We start from the raw sequence: 20,678 nt of genomic DNA on the forward strand, positions 1-20,678 counted from the left end.
GCAATAGGGAGTCCTAACTGTGTACCTTTGTAAATATGTCATGCCCTGAATTAGCCACTAGAGGAAACCAGGGGGTCTCAGCCACCACCTGAGTTCTCTGGTCTCCTATAACAGAGGATTCACTGTAAATAGCTCAGTCATTGGCCCAGGAGAATCCCAGCAGGGAGGGAGTGATCAGTGGGACTCAGAGCAGGTTTTGTAAGTGAGAAGGGGCTTGAGCCCCATTCACAGCAGGGGAGTGAGCAATGGGAGGAGAGAGGTGATCTCCTGCATGGTTCAGCAGTGACCAGTCTGACGGCTGATTTGCAACATGTTCCTGACAGTGGGGTGTTGTGGTTTTCCCCATCTCAGGGGACCTTGCCTGTTTCTCTGTGTCTCCCTAGTAACAGAAGAGGTTTGAAAGGAACACCATGCCCCCTGTATCTTGAGCTGCTGAGAGCAAAATGTGAAGAGCAGGGGGCTGAGGGCTGGTTCCTGGTTGGGCCAAGTTCTGGAGCTGTGTCTGTCATCCATTTATTGCCAGTCAGTCCCCTGGGAGCAGGTGCTCCAACAGCCTGCTGTTGCTGCCCCCAGCTGCCCCCAGGGAGAACTTCCACTGTGAGAGATTTTCCTCTCCTTGTTCTCCTTCCCCTGGCTTGACTGGGTAGAACTGGAGGAAATCCAAGGCCCAGACCTTGAAATCCTACATGGCTTGGGAGCTGCTGTCATCATGGTTGCCTCTAAAATGCATTGTCAGCTAGCTTAAGCTTTCTCAGACTAGTCTTGAAGGTCTACTCCGGAGTGTTTACAACCCACTTGGCATTTTGTATTTCAGGAGGCTTCAAAAGCAATCCATCCGGGGAACACCTTAGATCCCCACTTGTGTCCACACAGAGCTGCCCCTTTGGTGGCACTGAGGGGTCTGTGTTGTGATCCTGGGCTCCCCACAAGCCTGTGCAAGGTGGGGGGAGGGTGGGGGGGGACAGGACTGGGTCATCACTCTGTCCCCAGAACCTAGCACTTGCCTACCTCATGGATGGGCTCAGTAAATAGGTGTGGAATAAGAACACGAAGCCTGGCCAAGGTCAAGGGTTGGCACCCTGTGGTTTTAGCTGCAGCAGCCCCTGAGTGACCAAGAAAGCACCAAGGAGATGGTGCTGTGCCAGTGTAGTGCCTGGGAGAGACCTGGCATCCTCCAGTGTCACTGCTAGGGAAATCAAGGCAGAGAGACAGGAGATAGGATCCAGCAAAAGAGAGAATGCAGGGCTCGCAAGAGCCACGACTGGCTGACTGGATGGTTCTAAGGCTCTGGCTGGTAGGACCCTCCTCTAGTGCCCCCCGTGTCTCAGTAACTGGGCTGTCTGCCTCCACCCCCACCAGGTGAACTGTGTGACGAGGTGATTGACCACTGTGCACCAGGGATGAACCTCTGTCAGCACGAGGCCAAGTGCATCTCCCTGGACAAAGGATTCAGGTAAGGTTCTGCCCCCAGAAGTCTGGGGTTGAGGCACAGGCTCTTGTCTGTCTGTAATGTCGCATGCTTCTCTGTATCTGCGCAGTCGTGACCCAATTCTCTGTTTCCCCGTGCGTATCTCTGCTTCCCCATGTGTGTCTCTGTCTCTTGCAATTCTAAGTCTCAGTAGGAAGATTACAGATAGAAGGAGGAGAGCTGGGGAGGCAGAGAGACAATCAACAGGCAGCTCCCTTTCTTTCCCCACACTCTTTCCTCTCTCCCCTCTCTCCCCATCTCTATGACCCTTTTCTTTTTTCCCCAGCTGGGAAAGCAGAGCCTGGCCCACAGAGCCCAAAGGGCAGCTGGTGGCCTTCACCACAGGCAGTGCTCTGCCCAGTGTGGCTGTGGCAAGTTTGCCATCTTACACACCTTGGTTCAGGAGCCACTGCCCTTGGTGGCACTGCTCCATAGTTAGCAGCAGAGACAAGAGGAGCCATGGATCTAAGGGGACCGGAGAAGGGGCTGCCTCAGGAGAGGGCCACCTAGGTTTGTTTTTTAAAAATACTCTAAGATTTATTACAAAGGTGAGGGAGTTGCAGACCCATGTGGTTCTCAGATTAGAATGGAGAGTTGGGGTGGAGAGGAAGGTGAGTGAGAAGTAATTTCAGGTTTCCCTTCGGTGTCCATGGTGGGGGCTGCTGGAAAAGCACACCTCTCCTTGCCTTCCAGTCCTTATCAACTCCTGGGGACAGGGATGGTTGTTGGATGTTGTCTTGAGGCCCCTATTTTGGGAAGAATGTTCTGAGAGTTACTTGAGTGGTCTTGATTGTTCTGAGAAGTTGTGGGCTTTGTTTTACCAGAGATGAATTCTTTCTGAGGCCACTGGTTACCTGGGGGCTTTCACAGACCTAGGCGCTTGCTGTAGGGTCTGGCCTGGAATGTTGTTCAACCTGTCCTTCTTTCCATCCTTTGAAGAGGTACTCAAAGTCTTCTGTTGGCTTAGATGAACTGGCTGTTTTGTCTTTCATGTGCATTTGGATATGTTCTCTGTTGCACAGGTGTCAGCCACTGAGGCGGCATAGTCCTGCAACATGTGCAACAGGGTCAGACCCCATGTCTGTAATTTCCCTGAGGTCAGGGATTAAGTGCAGTGGTCCAACTGGGGAGTCTCCTAAGAAGTCTCCCTGTGAAAGCCTCAGACCTGTCTCCTGTGCACCAGCTGGTACAGGGTACGGCTCAGCCTGCCTAGACAGGGTGACCCCACCAGCCCATCCCATTCTGGAATCTGTGCTATTCCCAGTCACAAGATAGTGAGCTATGAGACTCCATGGTGTGTGAGACTGGGATGTCACCCTGCAAAGCTTGGTTAGGGTATCATGGAAACTCAGAATCTTAGAAAATCCCAGGCAATGACATCATCACGGAGTCAGTCACAGAGTTCTTGGGATTTAGAGTGGTGGATCATTCAAGCTGTAGAATCTCTGGGACTTGACTGGGAAACTCATAGAATCGAGAATCCCAGGTTCTCCCTGTTGTTCCCTACCTGGGCCCCCACCCAGCTGGCCCCCAAACTTTGTTTTGTGGGGTGCCCTGAGGACTGAGGTGCCTGTGGTTTCTTTCCTTGGCTGTCCCCATGGACCTGGGAGGGAGCAATGGGCATTTGACACAGGACATTTAGAAAACAAGGTGCTTCTTGGGCCGGTGATTCTGGCTCTGGTGTGCTCTGGGTTCTAAGGAAGAAAGAACCTCCTGGAGTGGGAGGAAAGCCTCAGGATGTGATCGAGCTTTGAGGACTTGAGAGGCCCCAGAATTGCAAGAAGGGACTCCAGTACGGGTGAGAGGGACATGATGATGTCTTTCCCTGGGGTTTTATTTTGTTTTAGCCTCAGCAGGGAAAATGCAAGATGTGTACTGGGGCTCTGCATTTATGGAGACCAAAAGAAGGACTCAGTCTGTTCATGTTTGTTCTCTACTCACAGTCACTGCTTTCCCCCATCCACTGCTGAGACAGGCTGCTGGGAACTTGTAAGTGATCAGGTCAGCTGAATATGAGGAGGAAGGCTGCCTCCCCAGAAGCCCACCCTTTACCCAGGATCTGACTTCAAGCCAAGAGCATCCCCACACTAGATACGCTAAGGGACAAACTGGAGCCCAAAGAAGAGCCCCATAAGCAGATGTCTTCTACTTAGGGTGCACCTTGAGAGGTGACTAGTTGGCAGTGGGAGAATCTGAGCTGTGCAAAAGGAGAATAGGTCCAGATGGAGAGGGGATGAATGGATAACCTCCCAGGCTTTGTGTTCAGCAAGCTCTAAGGTCACTGACTTGAAACTGTGCAGCAAGCAAGAAGACTGGGCAGGTGTGTTAGAAGGAGCAGGTTGGTTGGGCTTAGGAATGCTGGAAAGTGAAGCCTGCCAGATCTTGTATGCCCAATTATGGATACTTCACTCGACTGCAATTAATGCCCTTTGAGTTCTGGGACAATACAGAAAAAGGAGATGGCAGTCTAGTTTGCATTATCTGTAGATATTTTATTTATACATGATGTCTCCTATGGGACATCCTGAGGAGGGCTGGAGGCCAGCTCAATGATGTTAGCTTTTTAATAAAATGCATTTACATCAAAAATCCTTCCTCCCAGTGCAACATTTTATGATTTCATTCCCATCCCCTTCCATCTCCTACAAACAGCTCACACCCCACCACTGTCTAGAGGGTTTATTAACACAAGAAATAACACAGTCAGTGTGACCTCTGCCCAGGCTTGAAGATGTTTATCCTTGGAGATCTCCTTGTATGCTCTTCAAGTGAGGGCTCAGTAATGGGCACACAACTCCTGCCCACTTGCAGGTGCATATCATAACAAACACAGCTCAGCCTTCCCAGCATTCACGGGGAACATGCTTGGCCTCAGGCACCATGCCCCGGATCATTGGACACCCAGTAATCTTAGCAGAAACTGCTGTCCCCATTCTATGAGCAGCACAGTCAGGAAACAGGCTACCTTCTCACATGCATAGGAGGAAGACAACTGCGAGTCATTCTCAACAAAATCCAGAGACTCCACATGTCCTGGAACCAAGGACACCACTTGGTCACTTCCCCTGACTTACAGTCCGAAGCTATGCTCCAGAAGTTTGAATGAGCCTCACACTTGCACTAAAAGAAAGATAAAAAGCAAGACCTTTGAGAGCAGTGCGGGTAATGTCACCAGCTGCTTCGCTTTAGTCCATGGAGGAAAGTCATGGAGGTCCTTGCTATTGGAAAAGAGATGGGTGAAAGAACAGATCGTGTCACAAGGGAGCTTGCTGCAACGCACAGTCCCAGGCCCCCCTCAGATTCCCTGGTTTGGTCAGGAACTGTGTTTCCACCAGATTCCTGGGTGTGTTGTATGCTCCTGAAAGTCTGAGATGCTTGTGGGGTGGTTGCGGTGGCTATGATAAAAAGAGGACTGGAAACATGTTTGTCTCAGTCCTCTACTGCCTAGCCTGGGAGTGGAAATTGCTTTCCTACTTCCTTAGGAGAAACTACCCCAGCCTTGGATTCCATGCTTCACATTTTGGACTTTGTCAAGTATTGTGCAGCTAACCCAGTGTTGGGTTGCCTTCAAGGTCAAGTGGCTGGATTTGGGCTGCAGATTCTTTTTAGAATCCAGGAGACACAGCCATGGATGTCTGCCAGGGCCAGGGCTCACATGGGGCCCACACTGTATTGCAGACTGGGCATGTACCCCACAAGGATGTTTCTGGTACATTTCTTTCTTATTATTTAAAGATTTATTTTTATTGGAAAGGCAGATTTATAAAGAGAAGGAGAGATATAGAGAAAAAGATCTTCCATCTACTGGTTCACTCCCCAAGTGGCCGCAATGGCAGGAGCTGAGCCAATCCGAAGCCAGGAGCCAGGAACTTCTTCCAAGTTTCCTAGATAGGATCTCAAGGACTTGGGTCATGCTCTACTACCCTCCAGGCCACAAGGAGGGAGCTGGATGGGAAGTGGAGCAGCGGGACAAGAACTGGCGCCCATATGGGGTCCTGGCACATGCAAAGCAAAAATTTAACCATTGAGCCATCACACTGGGCCCCTTGGTAGGTTTCTTTAGAAGCCTCTGGATAATCATGAACTACACTGAGTAAATGTACAACTTCTGGTGCAGCAGGTTAGGTACTTCACATTTGCCTGTCAAATTAATCCAAGTGAATTGGCCAGATCTTAGCAAACTTTATCATTTTGGAACACAGGCCCAGGAAATCTTGGGCTTCTGAGATTTACTCTTCTAGAGAATTCCCTACCTGCTTGGAGCCTTGCCTAGCTATAACTATACAGCATGCTCTCCCAATGGTGTCCGGGTCTATCTGTGGATTCCATCCCACTGCTCCTGGGGGTAGGGGTGGACAGAGAAGGGAGGACCATTTCTTGTCTCGTCATGGGACAGCCTGAGTCTTCAGAGCTCTTGCACTCCTTCCTCTCCCCTCCCCTGTCCTCATTACCTCCTCTGCCCATGCCCTTCCTCTTCTGTTGTATGTTTTGATTATTGCTGTTACTCTGCCTGGTTGAACTCAACTGGTAAGACTAGAGAGGTAGACAGGAGGAGGCAAAAGAGTCCATCTGCACTGTGCTTCTTCAAACCAGTGGGTGTCAGCCCCAGGGACCTTCCCATCCTCTTTCATACTGGCCTTTCAGTTCTTTGTTACTGCAGATGGAAAGGCCCAGATGTGCGTGTTCCTAGCTCACCCAGGGAGACCAGGTGTCAGCTCCAACAACTGTCTTGGGCTAGATTTTAAATCTGAGCTAGTAGGACACTGTTGGAGTGATGAATGCTTTGCTGTTTAGGGAAGACCTGGCCCAGTGTGCAAGCCCTGGGGTGGGGCAGTCACTCCTGTCCTGTTTCCTGGGGTGTAGGAGAATAACAGATTATGCCGTTTTATCCCTGTCTGAATCTCACGGGGCAGGGGGTGATAAACAAGCAGTAAAACCATATCCAGAGGCATACACGCAGTCACATTAGGTTCATCAGTTATACACCATGCCTGTCATTTACTCTGTGTTTAGTGTACTCCATGGAGCCTATCTTAACCCCTTTTTAATGTAAGGGGCTGATGGACATACAGACCAGGATTCCCCATTCATTGGTTCACTCCCAAATGGCCACAATAGCCAGAGCCAGGCCAGTCTACAGCGAGAAGGCTGAAATTCCATCCCGTTCTCCCAAATGGATAGCAGGAACACACCAAGTAGACCCAGCTTGATCTCAGAGAATAAAGGCTATGGACTGCCCCTGAGGCCCGGAGACGAGTCCACCCTGGTGGAGTCGTTTGGTGAGGGGAAGCCTGAGAGCCACCAGAGAGCTGGCCCCGTGGAACACTGTCCCTCTGCCTGTGTTCCAGGTGTGACTGTCTCCCCGGCTACAGCGGAAAGCTCTGCGAGACAGACGACGATGACTGCGTGGCCCACAAGTGCCGCCATGGGGCCCAGTGCGTGGATGCGGTGAACGGCTACACCTGTATCTGCCCCCAGGGCTTCAGGTATGGCAGGGGAAACCTGGGTCAGAGGGCATGGGTGGAAACCCAGAGCCACGCAGCTCCAAAACTCCCCATGGCACCTCTGTGTAGAAGTTAGGTTGGGGGTCCAAATCCTATCATGTCATGTCTGTTGAAAGATGTTCCTGCACTGGGAGCTAGAACTGGAAGGGAAGGACATGGGGAAGAGTAGGGGAGTCTGCCAGTGGGGTCAGACCAGGGACCATGCCACGGCTACCAGAGCTCTCTGGCTGGTGTCCGGTTAGAATGTGCTAACCAGCCTTGCAGTGGACTCCAGCCCTGTGGGGTTACGGAGCCAGTACTCTCCAGGACCCCAAGGCCCTCCACATCAGACGCACCCTGAGCCCGACCCAAGAGCTCCTGAACTAACATTGGGGTGGGAAGGGCATATATATAGAAAAGGGACTGAGAGCCTGGACTTTTTCTTAATTGTGATAAAATATCTACAACATGACATTCAACAGCTTGGCTACTCAGGAGCCACGGCTCAGTAGCATTGAGAACTTTTCCACAGAACTGTTTTGTCTTACAAAACTGGAACTGGCCCCTTAGAGAGCAGGTGCCTGCTCCTCGCTGCGGCCTCTCGTAGGCCATCCACTTCCGTCTCTGTGACTACTGTGGCAGGTGAGACGGGAACTGTCCTTCCGAACCAGCTCGTCTGCCTTAGCATAACGTTAGTTCTCAAGCGCAGGTCAGAATTTCATGGCTGCAGCAAGCAGAACAATTCCACTGCTTTAACAGACCACATTCTGTCTAGCCATTCACCTGCGCTTGGAGGGGAATCAGCACTGCTAACAAATCCATCCTAGGGCCTTGTGATGACACTGGAATTTGGGGACCTAAGCTCTAGACCCACTCCATAATTTTGAAAATGGGGGAAGTGAGACTAGAGAAGAAGGTTGTGGCCCAGGCGCGAAGTCTGTTGCCTTTCTCCGTCCACCTCTGCGCTGCAAGTTCTTTGGCCCTAATAACTGTGCCTGCCTTCTCTGCCCTAATCGCAGCGGGCTCTTCTGCGAGCACCCCCCACCCATGGTCCTGCTGCAGACCAGCCCCTGTGACCAGTACGAGTGCCAGAACGGAGCCCAGTGCGTCGTGGTTCAGCAGGAGCCCACGTGCCGCTGTCCGCCTGGCTTCGCCGGCCCCAGGTGCGAGAAGCTCATCACCGTCAACTTCGTGGGCAAGGACTCGTACGTGGAACTGGCCTCCGCAAAGGTCCGGCCCCAGGCCAACATCTCTCTACAGGTGCGCTGACTCCCCTCCCTCACCCCCCTCCACCCTTGGAGGGATCCAGCACAAACGTCCCCAAGCTCCTGACCTGTCCACAGAGTTCAACAGAGAAATCCTGGCCAGCTCTCACTGCAAACACAAGCCTCTCTTCTACTCCGGTTCCCTCCTTCCATTAGGAAGCTAGCTGACTGACTGTTGTGGGCCAGGCTGTGTGCTGAGCAGAGAGGAATCACTGCAAGGCAGGCAGCTCCCCTTGTCCAGGGCAGGATGGCCAGGAAGGGGACAGGGACAACCCTGGGTGCAAGGGGAGCATTCAGGAAGGGGTAGTGACTCCAGCCTGTTGCGAAGCATCAAGGAAGGCTTCCTGGAGGCAGTGAGAGCTGTGTGCTGGGATCTGAAGAATAAACAGGTTCTTCCCTGTGAGATCAGCATGTGCAAAGGCCCAGGGACACAAATAACAGAATTTTTTTCAGGAATAGAAAACCATTTACCATGAGCCATGTACTTTTCCATCCAACTTCTCTCAGGCTCCTTCCTTTTGCACCTGAGCACGTTTCTTCCAAACTGCATTTCTGGTCACCCTAATTGCAGGGATAGAAAAAGAACAGGCTCACTGGTCTCACTGTGCTTTAGACCAGGGGCCCAAAGGATGCAACTGGTAACCACTGATTGTCATGGAGGCTGGGCACCACCAGGCACCGCCTGGCACTGACTCAGGCTCTGCCCTCCCTCTGCTCATGACTCCAGGAGCCCAGGATTAGTGCTGACCATGAGCAGAAAATTCACATTTAACAAAGACCCACTGGGGACCTCCGTGCTCGGTGCCACTGCTGTAAGCCATGTAGCTGTAGGGATTCAAGAAAGTCCAAACTGCCTCCCCTTGTCTGAGAGACACAAACACAGAGCAGGTTCTAGCGGCAACAACTCCTCCTGTCGCCCTCCCTCAGCCACGCCCACCCTGGCCCCTGGCTATTGGGTGTCCACTAGCCAAGCATTACACATGTCCATTTCAAGATGTTCCATACCGCAATCCCCAGGCCATGCCTGCTGGGGCAAGGGGATTCACCAGGCCATCAGAGAGGACCCTCCCTGCAGCCAGGAGACAGGCAAGCACCCCGTGAACCCACTGGCTGGCAGCTTTGGCGGTGCCCAGGATCAGCTGCAGAACTTGGAAGGTGATTGGTGTGTGCTCCACCTCCGACATGTTCATGTGTGTCTGGTCTAGGGTGAAGCCCAGATGCTGATGTTTTCAAAACTGTCCCCAGGTGACCCAGAATGACACCTGGTTCGGAACAAGCATTCAATTAACCGGTGACTGCTGGCACTTTGTTTAGAATAACCATTAGTGAATGGTAGACACAGAAACGTGAGCGTGGGAGAGGACAGATGGGTGCTTGGGGCTCCGTAGCCACAGGTTTCCCATTCGCTGATCCAAGCAAGTACACCTTGATGATTCAGTCGTGTCTGACGTGAACGCGTGTGGACCTTATGTTCCTGTCACTATGCCCAAAGAAATACAGTGTGACAACGAGTCACATGGCCTCACACGGTGCTGAGTTTTTACAAGTCGCCTGGAGAGGATGCCGTGTGCACAGGTTCTGTGCACAAGCAGGGCCATTTCACACAAAGGACTTAAGCATCCAAGGATGCTGGTGTCCAAAGAGGCCCAGGGTCCCGTCCTCCATGGATTTGAAAGAACTTTAAAAAAGAATGGAATTTGACAACCCATTTATTTTGGTGCGGCATTTTTCAAGCACACGGTTCTTTCACAATGTGAATTGTCCAGGGCCTCTGAAGATCCCTCATCTGGGAACACCGTGGCACGCAGGAGCTGCTCCACCAAGGTTGGTGGCAGTGGTGTGCTCAGTGAGGGGCCTGGCCTCCAGGCGAATGTGCAGACCAGACTGGGGAGAGAACAGATACAAGGCCAAGTCCGTGGTGGGTCCAGAGGCGGACATTGTGAGGTGGGAAGCCTCAGCAAGCCCCAACCCGCATGTCCTGTTTTTCTGTCCAGGTGGCCACTGACAAGGACAATGGCATCCTGCTCTACAAGGGAGACAATGACCCCCTGGCACTGGAGCTGTACCAGGGCCACGTGAGGCTGGTTTACGACACGCTGAGTTCACCTCCAACCACGGTGTACAGGTAAGAGCCGGGCAGCTTCTCCCCACTCGCGTGTGCACGCCCCCTTGCCCCTGGAAGAGCTGGAGTTGTCGGGCTGGGAGGGAGAAAGGCGGGACTGGGGGGAGCGACAGGAGGAGGGCAGGCTGAGGCAGGGAGACGACACCTCATTACCATAAGATAAATGACCGGCTGGCTGCTGCGCAGGAAGGTGGGGGGCACTCCAGTGGGGACGAGCCTGCTTAATGAGATGCCCTTTGCAAAATGTCACCCTAATCTTTTATTAGTTTAAGAAAGAAAACGGGGCGATTAGCATGCAACTGGAAAGGAAGCAAGCAGCAGGCGCTAAGGGACAGGGCAACTCCTTACTACTCCTTAAGTGACTTCCAGGCTATTCTGAAGGACAACGTAGCCTAAACTTTACGCTTCCCGTCAGCCGCCCTCATTCTGGCCTTGTCCGTGCGGCCCAGACACTCTTCACACCCATGCTGTTTGTGCACCAGTTCTCAGCCAGCTCACTTTATTTATTTATTTTTTATTTTAGCTTCGCCTTAAGTACTAGCACAGACATATGTGCTCATTAGGGGGTGCTAAATACTTTGAATGGCCCAGGAAAATAGAGCTTGTGTGTCCCAAACTTCAAGATCCCGAGGGGCCCCAAAACCTGAAGGTTTTTGAGTACCAACATGACATTCAAAAAGTTTCAGATTTTGAGCATTTGGGATTAGGGATGTCCAACCAGTGGAGTCTGTGAACATTCCAGAATCCCAAAAGTTCCAAGATGTGTACTACATCTAGTCGCCAGCATCTCAGGTAAGGGATAATCCACCTGCACTGAGTAGCTGCTTTAAAAAGCACTGTGTTCCTAAAGATGGTAGATTAACTATAAAAATATCCTGAGGTTTTTAAAGCAGCAGAGGCGACCTTGGGGGAGGCCTTGGGGAAAGCCGTGGCGCAGACAAGAGGCCACTCTCACTGGTTGCACTGGGAAACGAGAGCACGTTTCCTGGGCTTGGGGAAAGGGCAGCTCTGCATGGCCTTTCTTGGTCCCCAGTGACTGCATAGCTTCTTCAGTGAGGCCTCCTACAGAACCCAGGAGGGGAACAGCTCTGCCCTGCACGGCTGGGAGAGCCACGTTGTGTCCACACAGGCCGTCTTCCTTCAGATCCGGTGGCCGAGACCAGGGCTGAATTATTAGTATTATTATTGTTGTTGTTGTTTTTGTTGGGAAGTCAGATTTACAGAGAGAAGGAGAAACAAAGAGAAAGATTTTCCATCTGCTTGTTCACTCCCCAAGTAGCCACAACAGGCCAAACTGAGCCAGTCCGAAGCCAGAAGCTTCTTCTGGGTCTCCCATGCGGGTGCAGGGTCCCAAGGCTTTGGGCCATCCTCCACTGCTTTCCCAGGCCACAGGCAGGAAGCTGGAAGGGGAAGTGGAGCAGCCGGGACACAAACGAGTACCCATATGGGATTCTGGAGCATGCAGGGCGAGGACCCCAGCCACGAGGCTACTGCGCTGCCCAAACCAGTGTTTCTTAAAGTATGGTCCCTACATTTCAAAATATACACATTCAGCCCAGAACTGCTAAACTACAGGCTTACAGGCTGGGCTGCCCACACCCTACCACCACCAGATACACAAGGCTGAGCAACACCCTGAAGAAAGCAAGGAAGTGGTGTGAACAGAGAGAACAGGTGAGCAGGCCAGGGTGAGTCAGAGCAGAGGCTTCCTGTGGTGAGTGGGAGCAGAGAGGACCCCTAGCAGGTAACTGGGTACAGCAGCCACCAGAGGGAGAAACCTGCCCAGGGGCCCAGGACTCCCCGGAGACTGGCTCTGCCCCCTCTGCCTGCCCCACACTGTGTGTGCCTGGAGCCCACAGTCCTGGCCCGTGCAAACACCAGGGAGAGCCAGGCAGACAGGGCTGAGGGCAGCCGGACAGCGCACAAGCTGAGCGAAGGCCTGCTGCTCTTCATGTCCTCCCTGTCCTCCCCCGGATCCAGCAGACAATAGCAGGAGGTTCCTCCTGGGGTGAGCGCTGAGGGTTAACAACGTGCTTGGCAAAAGGGAACTTGACCTGGACATGTGGAGCCCAGAAGGTCCAGGGGCAGCTGGCCCCTGTCTGCAGCTGCAGGGCCTTCCCCTCCTCTGCAGCTAGCTGAGTCATGAGGACGCTGAGAAGGTTATAACTTGAGGCTGAGCTGTGACCCCTGACTGGGATTAGGTAAGATTTAGCAGATGGCCCTAGGGAGCCACCAGGATCTCTGTCTTAACCCTGGGGGAGAAGTGAGTTGAGGCTGCCCTGGCAGCCCTGGCCTGCGTTCTCATGCAGTGTCTCCCATGTACAATCCCACCGACCTCCTGAAACCCCAGATTAGAAAGAATTTCGCTTCCAAAATTTCTTCTGGGTCTGCTTTCGCAGGCTCCTAGCCAGGGCTGGATCGGAAGTGGAGCATCCGGGACTTAAACTGGCACTCATCTGGGAGGGACACTGGCACTGCTGCAAGCAGCTTAACTCATTGTGCCACAGTGCCGGCCCGTGGTATGAAGCTTTCCACGCGTGGCATCGTATCCGTACTCAGGAAGCTTCGGCTGAGGGAGCACTCTGGACTTTGGATTTCCGGGTTAGAGACGATCAGCCTGTAGTAGGAGGATTTACACACTCATCAATTCAGTCATTCAGGCACATCGTGTTTGGGTCCAGCCTGGATCAGGTGTAGGGGACACAGGATTAAACACATGCAGTCCAGGGAGAAAAGCAAGCCACAGATACACAGAATCAACTATGTAGCATCTTCCTAAAGTCCACCGGGAGATGTATATTGTGGGGAGGGGGAAACCACTGTACATCAATTTCAAGTGCATTTTTCCATGAACTTTCTGAAGTGTGCTGACTGCATACACACTCACATGCTGTGGGGCCAGTTGTGAACAGGAGCAAACATTTCGCAGAGTGGAGGACTTGGGGTGTCTGAGTTGAGGCTTGAGCCCTGCAAAGGCGCCAGTCCACCAGCAGGCAGAGGACACCACTCAGCAGCGGGGATGCCATGCCGAGAAGGGCTCGGGTCTGTGAGGATGTGGGCAGGAGACTGTGCCAGCCCCAGCCCGTGAGGGCCCCTCCTCGGAGTCAGTGTAGTGGCCAGGGCCTGGGGCCAAACCAGCCCTGATCTGAGCAGGGCAGTCAGCAACCTGCAGATGTCTGCCGCCCACCCCCATCCCTCCACCCCCAGCACCTCCAGGGTGAGGATGGGCAGTCAGGGCCCCTAGCAGGGACTGACACACTTAGAGGAACAAGACTTCCAGGGCTCCTTCCTGCCATTGCCTGAGTTTGTTCATCGCCCACAGTTGGCAGTGGATCTGCCTACAGAGGTTCCAGTCCAGGCCCCAAGGAAGTAACTCAGAAAGTAACTCCCCGCCCCAGAATGAGGACAGACTCTGTTGTTCCTTCCTTCAGAGGCTTGTCCCAGGGGCAGCCTCTCACTGCAGGCCAGGCCCTGGGGCCAAGGAAGCAGCACCCTAACCCTGGAAAGTGGGCGGGGATCCTCTAAAGAGTGCTGGAGACTGCGGCAGTCGGGAAGGTACAAGCCAAGTCCAAAGGGGCAGCTCCAGCTGCTCTCCGCTCCAGCAGATAAAACCTGAGAATTCAGATTGGCAAGAGAAGCTGGAAATGGGACCCTCAGTGACATACCTGTTTTTAAAAGTTGGTCGCTTAAAAATCGCCATGGCCAGCTCTGCTTGGCACAGTGCATGCTCCCCTGGTCGCTGCCGCCAAGTGTTTGTCCCCTTCGGTCCTCAGCTGCAGCCCCAGTCCAGCAGTCTTTGTTGTAGAGCTGGGAAACCTGACACTCACAAGTCCCATCTGTGGCAGAGCTGAGGCTGAAAGCCATGGCAGGCTTCTCTCAGGACTGGCTGACTGCTCCTGAAGGGCATGAAAAGACCAGGGTAGAGGGTGGCCATTGCTGGGCCGGTGTGCCGCAGAAGGGTTTAGCTTCTGCCAGCGCTGAGGTCTCCACCTGCTGCCTAACCTAAACTCCCTGGAACTCTTAGTCCCAGTGAGGCTCTGTCGCCACCTAGTGGCCACATCTCAGCCTCCAGGTGAGAGTACGCTGCACCTAAAGGAATACACTGCCTCTTCATCCCACTCCTCCCATAGCACAAGGTCCTACAGGAGTCCTATCTCAACGTTAAGCTTCTTATTCCTAAAATGGAAAAGAATCATGCCTCACCCATAGGAGTTGTTGCGGTTAAATGAGAAGGCAAGTGCTCAGTGTGGCCTGCCCCTTCTGAGCCCGGCATTATCATTGAAACAGAAAGAGGCTTCCCTTGGAAGGGTTTCCTGCCAGAGGGACCGCTGTTGGGATGCAGCACACACCCGCACACACAGCAAGAGAAAGAAACACCGTCCACAGCTGGGAAGTGAATTCAGAGCAACATCCCAGCTCTCCAAGGGAACAAACTCAGGGCAGTTTGAAAAAAGGAAGGGCAAAGCCAGGAGTTGAAGGAGGAAGTGAACTGGGGTGACTTTGGGCCAGTGCCTTGGAATGGCCGTCGATGATGATGGTCCAAGCACTTGGACCCCTGCCACCCAGGAGGGAGACATGGGCCAGGCCTGGCTGTTAGAAACGGGACATCTCGGGGCCCGGCGCGGTGGCGCAAGTGGTTAAGTCCTCACCTTGCACGCCCGGGATCCCATATGGGCGCCGGTTCTAATCCCGGCAGCCCCGCTTCCCTTCCAGCTCCCTGCCTGTGGCCCGGGAAAGCAGTCGAGGACGGCCCAAAGCTTTGGGACCCTGCACCCGCGTGGGAGACCCGGAAGAGGCTCCTGGCTTCGGATCGGCATAGTATCGGCCCGTTGCGCTCACTTGGGGAGTGAATCATCGGACGGAAGATCTTCCTCTCTGTCTCTCCTCTCTGTATATCCGCCTTTCCAATAAAAAATAATAAAAATAAATCTTTAAAAAAAAAAAAAAAAAGAAACGGGACATCTCTCTGTGTTTTCCCCCTCTCTGCCTTTCATATAAATAATCTTATCTAGGGAGGAGGGGGAGTGAAAGAACTCCAGGGTCCTCTGTGGCCAGTGCAAGTAGGTGGGCCTGTCAGGCCTGGACGGGGGCCATCCAGCCCGGGTCTGACACCTCCCCCCAACACTTGAAGCTGGTTCCATCTGACCAAGCACCTCCAAACCCCCTTCTCTCCCCTGCAATCCTAACTTTCTCTACAGGAAGACAGATGGCTGGATCTTGGAAACTGTCTGATCATGTTTTTTGGTTTTTTTTTTTTTGAAGATGTATTTATTTATTTGAAAGAGTTAGAAACAAAAAGATATTTTCCATTCATATGGTTTCAACAGCCAGTGCTGAGCCAGGCAGAAGCCAAGAGCCAGGAGCCTCCTCCAGTTGTCCCATGGGTGTAGTAAGGTTGCAGGCACGTGGGCTTTCTCCCACTGATTTTCCAGGCACATTAGCAGGGAGCTGGATGAAAAGTGAAGCAGCCAGGCTACAAACCCATACCCATACGTAATGTTGGCATCACAGGTAGTGGCAGCTTTATTCACTAGGCCACAATACTGGCTTCTTTATTTTTTTTTTTAAATTTTATGGTACAATACTGGCTTCTGATTCGTATTTTAAACAGCAGGGTTTTTTGTGGTAGTTTCAGTTTTCATCCATTTCATAGCAGTAGAGCCAGCGTTCCTGTTGATATTTTCCTGCAGATTTCTGTAAAGCAAGCAGAAATGGAACACATTGCTTTGGGGATGGTGGTAAACAGTCCGAGCTCGCAGCACTGCCCACCCCGGAGCTCGGAGGACTCACACTTTGGAAAGAACTAGGTGTGGGCACTGTCTCCAGGACAGCCTAGTTGACCCAGGAACCTACAGACATCTTCTGGCGTGGGCAGGGTTTCAAGAGGTCTGAGTTTGGAATCAATGCTAATTTTGACCCTCAATTCCACCACTCCCTAGTAACTTGACCTTGGTCATCATTTGGCCAGGAGCGGGTGGAAGTGTACAGAGCCAGCTGACTGTAGGGTCGACAGTGCAGCAAATGGACTCTCCAAGGGTCCGCTTACTTGCTTTCCTGCCCTGTCCCTGCCACACCGAATTCCAGCAGAAATGACTGATGGAGTGATGAGACTTGCCCAGGGCCATGTGAGCTGCAGGATCCAGTGACACCAGCCCCCGACACCCCTGAGTCCACAGTGACTGGAGGTTATAGCTGGAGGAAGGAGGCCTGCCTAGGATTTCAGGATAGGTCTTTGACAAAGCTGGGTACTGTAGAACCTAGCAAGTCTTCTGAGATGGAAGCAGGTGACTACACTAGCCTCTGGGCCCCCAGAACCCTGGTAAACCACTGTCTATAGCCAGGGGCCTTGGCTGACTGCAGGATGTGTGGGCCTTGGAGGCCAGACCCCAGGTCCCTGCAGCCAGGGGCCTTCGAAGCCAAGCCCCGTGTTCCTGGCTGGCTACAGCCACAGGGCTTGGAGGTCAGGCCCCAGATCCCGGGCTGGCTACAGGATGTGTGGGCCTTGGAGGCCAGGCCCCTGTCCTAGGTCCTGGGTCCCTGGCTGTCTGCAGTCAGCAGGGCTTAGAGGCCAGGCCCCCAGTGCCAGGCTGGCTGTTGGACTCAGGAAAGGGAGAAGGGAATGGGCCTGGAGCCAGCAACCATGAGGGAGTAGGGATGTGTTCTCTGTGTATGTGTGTGTCCATGTTGTTAAAATAGCTGCCCCGACTCTAGCGTGAAATAGGAAACCAAGACCACCCACCCAGAGCCGCAGCCTCCAGTCTGTTCCCTTCCTGACAGGGCCGCCCGGCATCCACTTGCACACCTCTGATGCAGGCAATGCATTTGCATTCAGGATGGCATCCGTTCACAGGATGGTTTGGAGGTGCAGATGCATAATTTTGCATCTGTGACTAGAAAACGTGTGACTGTTCAGGGTGAGAAGTTTAGGGTCTCTGCCTTTTTCTCAGCTCAGGGCTTGGAGTAATTCAAGGCTTCTAAAGTTGGCTTCTTAGTTCGCAAAAGCAGACACTCTCCTCCTCCAAGTGGGCTCTCTTGGCAACACTTCAACACCCCCTAACTTATTCCTTGGCCAGGTTCATCATTTCAGAGGAAAGGCTAAGGGAATTAGAAGGTAAGCCTTGTGAACGTGGGTGCACTTGGTCACCTCCTTGCTGACATTCCCGAATCTGAGTCAGTCAGGGGAAGGGTCCTGACGGCCTGCAGAGTCAGTGCCACCACCCACCCGGATCCTCCTGCTGCACCCAGCGGGGATTCCCCGGTGACACTTTAAGCAGCAGTTTCTGTATTTGCCACCAACACCTGCATGGGGTAAGACAGCGTGCAGCCTGCTCCTAGGCGAGCCCTGTTCCCCAGGGAGAAGATGTCACCTCCTCCACACTTCTGTCACCTCCCATCACCCTTCCCTTCCAGCCCTGCCAAGAACAGAAGTAGCCTGGTAAGAACAGGGATGGCTCTTTTTTAATGTTGTTATTATTTTCCATGATGATTTTGTAAGGGTCAGGGGTTGTCTACTTCTGCTCTTGGTTTTCTTCCATGTTATTACAGTGGTGTAGTCCTTTAGAGCAGTTATAGATTTAACATTCTGCTATTTAAAGAACATGATGCACTGTAGGTATAGGCAAAGGTAGAAACTCTAGTATCATATTTGTAAGGTCTATTTAACTATTTCGTTGGGACATCTTCTCTTATTTGGGAGTAGAGATGCCCACTGCAATGTGTCTTCACTGTCCGGTGTGCTAGTTTCCATTCTACAGGTCATCTATGAGAATACATATTCATGTGTATATCTATTTGCTTTGCATCTTGCATGAATTTGCCTTATATCAGAGAGAACATATGTATTTGTCCTTTGGGGGATTGATTCATTTCACTAAACATAATGGTTTCCAGTCGGGACCATTTTGTGAAGAGCAAGGGTTTCAAGTCAAAAGTTTTGCCCTTAAATTCTGTCTATGGCATGAACTGGTTGGGTGACCAGAGACACACCACTAACCTTCTCCGACCTTTATCTATGACATGGGGTATCTGGTACCCACTTTGTGGAGATAGGAGATTCAGATCGTGTAAGCCAGCCATTCAGCAGTGTCCTGGTCATCGAGAGACCTCCAGAGGGAAGCCAGGCGGGGCTGTAGGGATGAGCGAAGGTGACAGTGGACAGGAGGAGCGTCCATGGGTCCAAATGCTTACTGTGCCCCCCAGTGCCTGGCGCAGTGCTGGGTGAATGCGGGAGCTCCTGGGCACCCAAGGTCGCCTTGCTGTCATGGAGACGACAAGCCCCCATGTACTGAACGACTCACTCCACCTAATGTGGCATGTCCACTGTGGAGGAGGGCAGTGCGGGACATGAATTTAGGTTGGGCAAAGACAAGCTACAGGAAATTTTCACAGGGAGGTCATCTTGTGCTAGAGAAAAGAATTTAAAAGTGTGCCAAAGCATGGTTTCTGCACACACAACTGGTTAGGTGGTAAGCTTTTCTCTTTTATGGGATTTAAGGGCAAATGGGGCAAGTGATGATGAAAGATACGCTAAGGAACAGGTGAGGTGGGATGCCAGTGGAGCCAGATTTGAGAAGGTGGTCTGAGGATTAGGTTTGCTGACTCTGTACAATGCTTCTTGCAGAAGGTAAAAATATGATGGCCAAGTGCAATACTTTACAGCAGACAGGATCTTAAACTGGAAGGGAAAAAAATACAATAAAAAGCACTGAGTCCGCTGGAACATTAGGAAACAGGATAGATACAGAGGGCATGCAAATTTGCCAGTGTTGTGCTTCGGTAAGAGAATAGTTCTAGTCATGGGAAACTGAGACACCCCGAGACAAAGGGCCATGATGTAAATGCCTGTAAATGGTTCAGCAAAACTATTTGTGCATACATAGGTACCTGTGTGTTGAGGCGATAGAATTGAGGCTATGGACATCTTCTATGCTGTTGTCTAATTTTTGCAATTATCTGAGTTTGAACTCATTCCCAAGTCAAAAGGAAAACAAAATTCTAGGGATGCAGGTCAAGTTTCCGGCTCAGTGATCTCTCCCCTTCTCTCCTGGCCAGCGTGGAGACGGTGAACGACGGGCAGTTCCACAGCGTGGAGCTGGTGATGCTGAATCAGACCCTGAACCTGGTGGTGGACAAAGGAGCCCCCAAGAGCCTGGGCAAGCTCCAGAAGCAGCCAGCAGTGGGTACCAACAGTCCTCTCTACCTTGGAGGTAATGCCATCCTCCCCTGCCCCCTCTGGCCGTGCTGTTCCCCAGCACCCACTTGCACACCACTGCTGGGACCGCAGCTGCTCTCAGCACAAAGTGCCAAAGCCAATCAGAGACAGCTTCCTGGAAGAAGTGATAGCCAAGCTGCTCCCTAGGAAGTTGAGTACTCATTAGCCTCGTCATGGAGAAGATAAAGAGAGCCGGTGGCTCCTTCTAGAACTATGGGTTGTTCTATGGGTTGAACTATGGGAAAGAAGGACGGGGGACAGACTGAAGGTAGAAAGGGCAGGGTTCTGAGGCCAGCCAGGAGATGGAAGCAAATCCCGTTTTTGCTGAAGTCTAGGGGCCTCAGGCCCCACTCGGTTGCTCTGCTGTCTCCCAACACTGCTAGGTTCGCTAATCAATGCAGGAGACAGACCACAGACACACCTGCCCAAAGTGGCCTCCTCTAGGCCGAGCAATCTGCATTGTTCACAGGGTGGTCACACGCAGGGAGGGCCCAAGGGGCCACTGCTTCTTTCCCACCCAACGCGGTAGCCTCTCTCCCCCTCCCCTGTTGTAACCTGAACCAAACCTCAGACTCCCCACTACAGGATGTGGGCAGGGAGTGGCATCAAAAGGCAGGCATGAAAACATAAACCATGCTCCACTGAGAAGGCAGTCAGGTCCTGAAAATGCAGAGAAGAGGGGTACATGGCACAGAAGGGTGTCACATGATCCTTAGACCTTGAACCCAAAAGTTCCACTGCTCAGGGCTAAGCGCCCAGGTCCCTCTTGTCTCCCAAACTGCAGCTTGCCCACCGTGGGTTCTCCTGCAGGGCCTGGTAGGGACAGCAGAGTAAGTGGTGTGTCATACATGCTGTGTGACAGTGGGTGACCAGATGGTCTCCCTTCCACAAGCCAGGGAAGCCTAAAATCTAAAGGGATTTTTAATACATTTCTCTTTAAACACTGAATTCAAGATTTGTATGAGGTCCCAGTGCAGAGGTATGTGTGGTTGTGCAAGGAGGGTCCAGTATGAACCCATTACTTCCTCGTGACCAGCACATGCCCAGCGCTCTGAGAGCCACTTAACCTTGAGTGCAGGAAGGCCAGCTGCCTCACCCCAGGGACACCAAGTTTGGCAGGCAGGATAGG

At 52.4% G+C, this 20,678-nt stretch overlaps 1 protein-coding gene across 2 annotated transcripts in view; it reads left to right on the top strand.

Annotated features, from left to right (window-relative positions):
- The window catches only part of SLIT3 (slit guidance ligand 3), a 586,046-nt gene that overhangs the window by 557,193 nt on the left and 8,175 nt on the right, over positions 1 to 20,678 (top strand). For both annotated transcript variants that reach the window (XM_040983330.1, XM_040983243.1), the window contains exons 29-33: positions 1,360 to 1,453; positions 6,817 to 6,954; positions 7,971 to 8,211; positions 10,211 to 10,341; positions 19,390 to 19,544. In XM_040983330.1, the coding sequence (XP_040839264.1) occupies positions 1,360 to 1,453; positions 6,817 to 6,954; positions 7,971 to 8,211; positions 10,211 to 10,341; positions 19,390 to 19,544 (759 nt within the window). The remainder of the gene's footprint in view (positions 1 to 1,359; positions 1,454 to 6,816; positions 6,955 to 7,970; positions 8,212 to 10,210; positions 10,342 to 19,389; positions 19,545 to 20,678) is intronic.

Source organism: Ochotona curzoniae, unplaced genomic scaffold (genome assembly GCF_017591425.1).
Source record: "Ochotona curzoniae isolate NIBS_2020 unplaced genomic scaffold, NIBS_Ocur_1.0 contig_1, whole genome shotgun sequence".
NCBI classification, from domain to species: Eukaryota; Metazoa; Chordata; class Mammalia; order Lagomorpha; family Ochotonidae; genus Ochotona; species Ochotona curzoniae.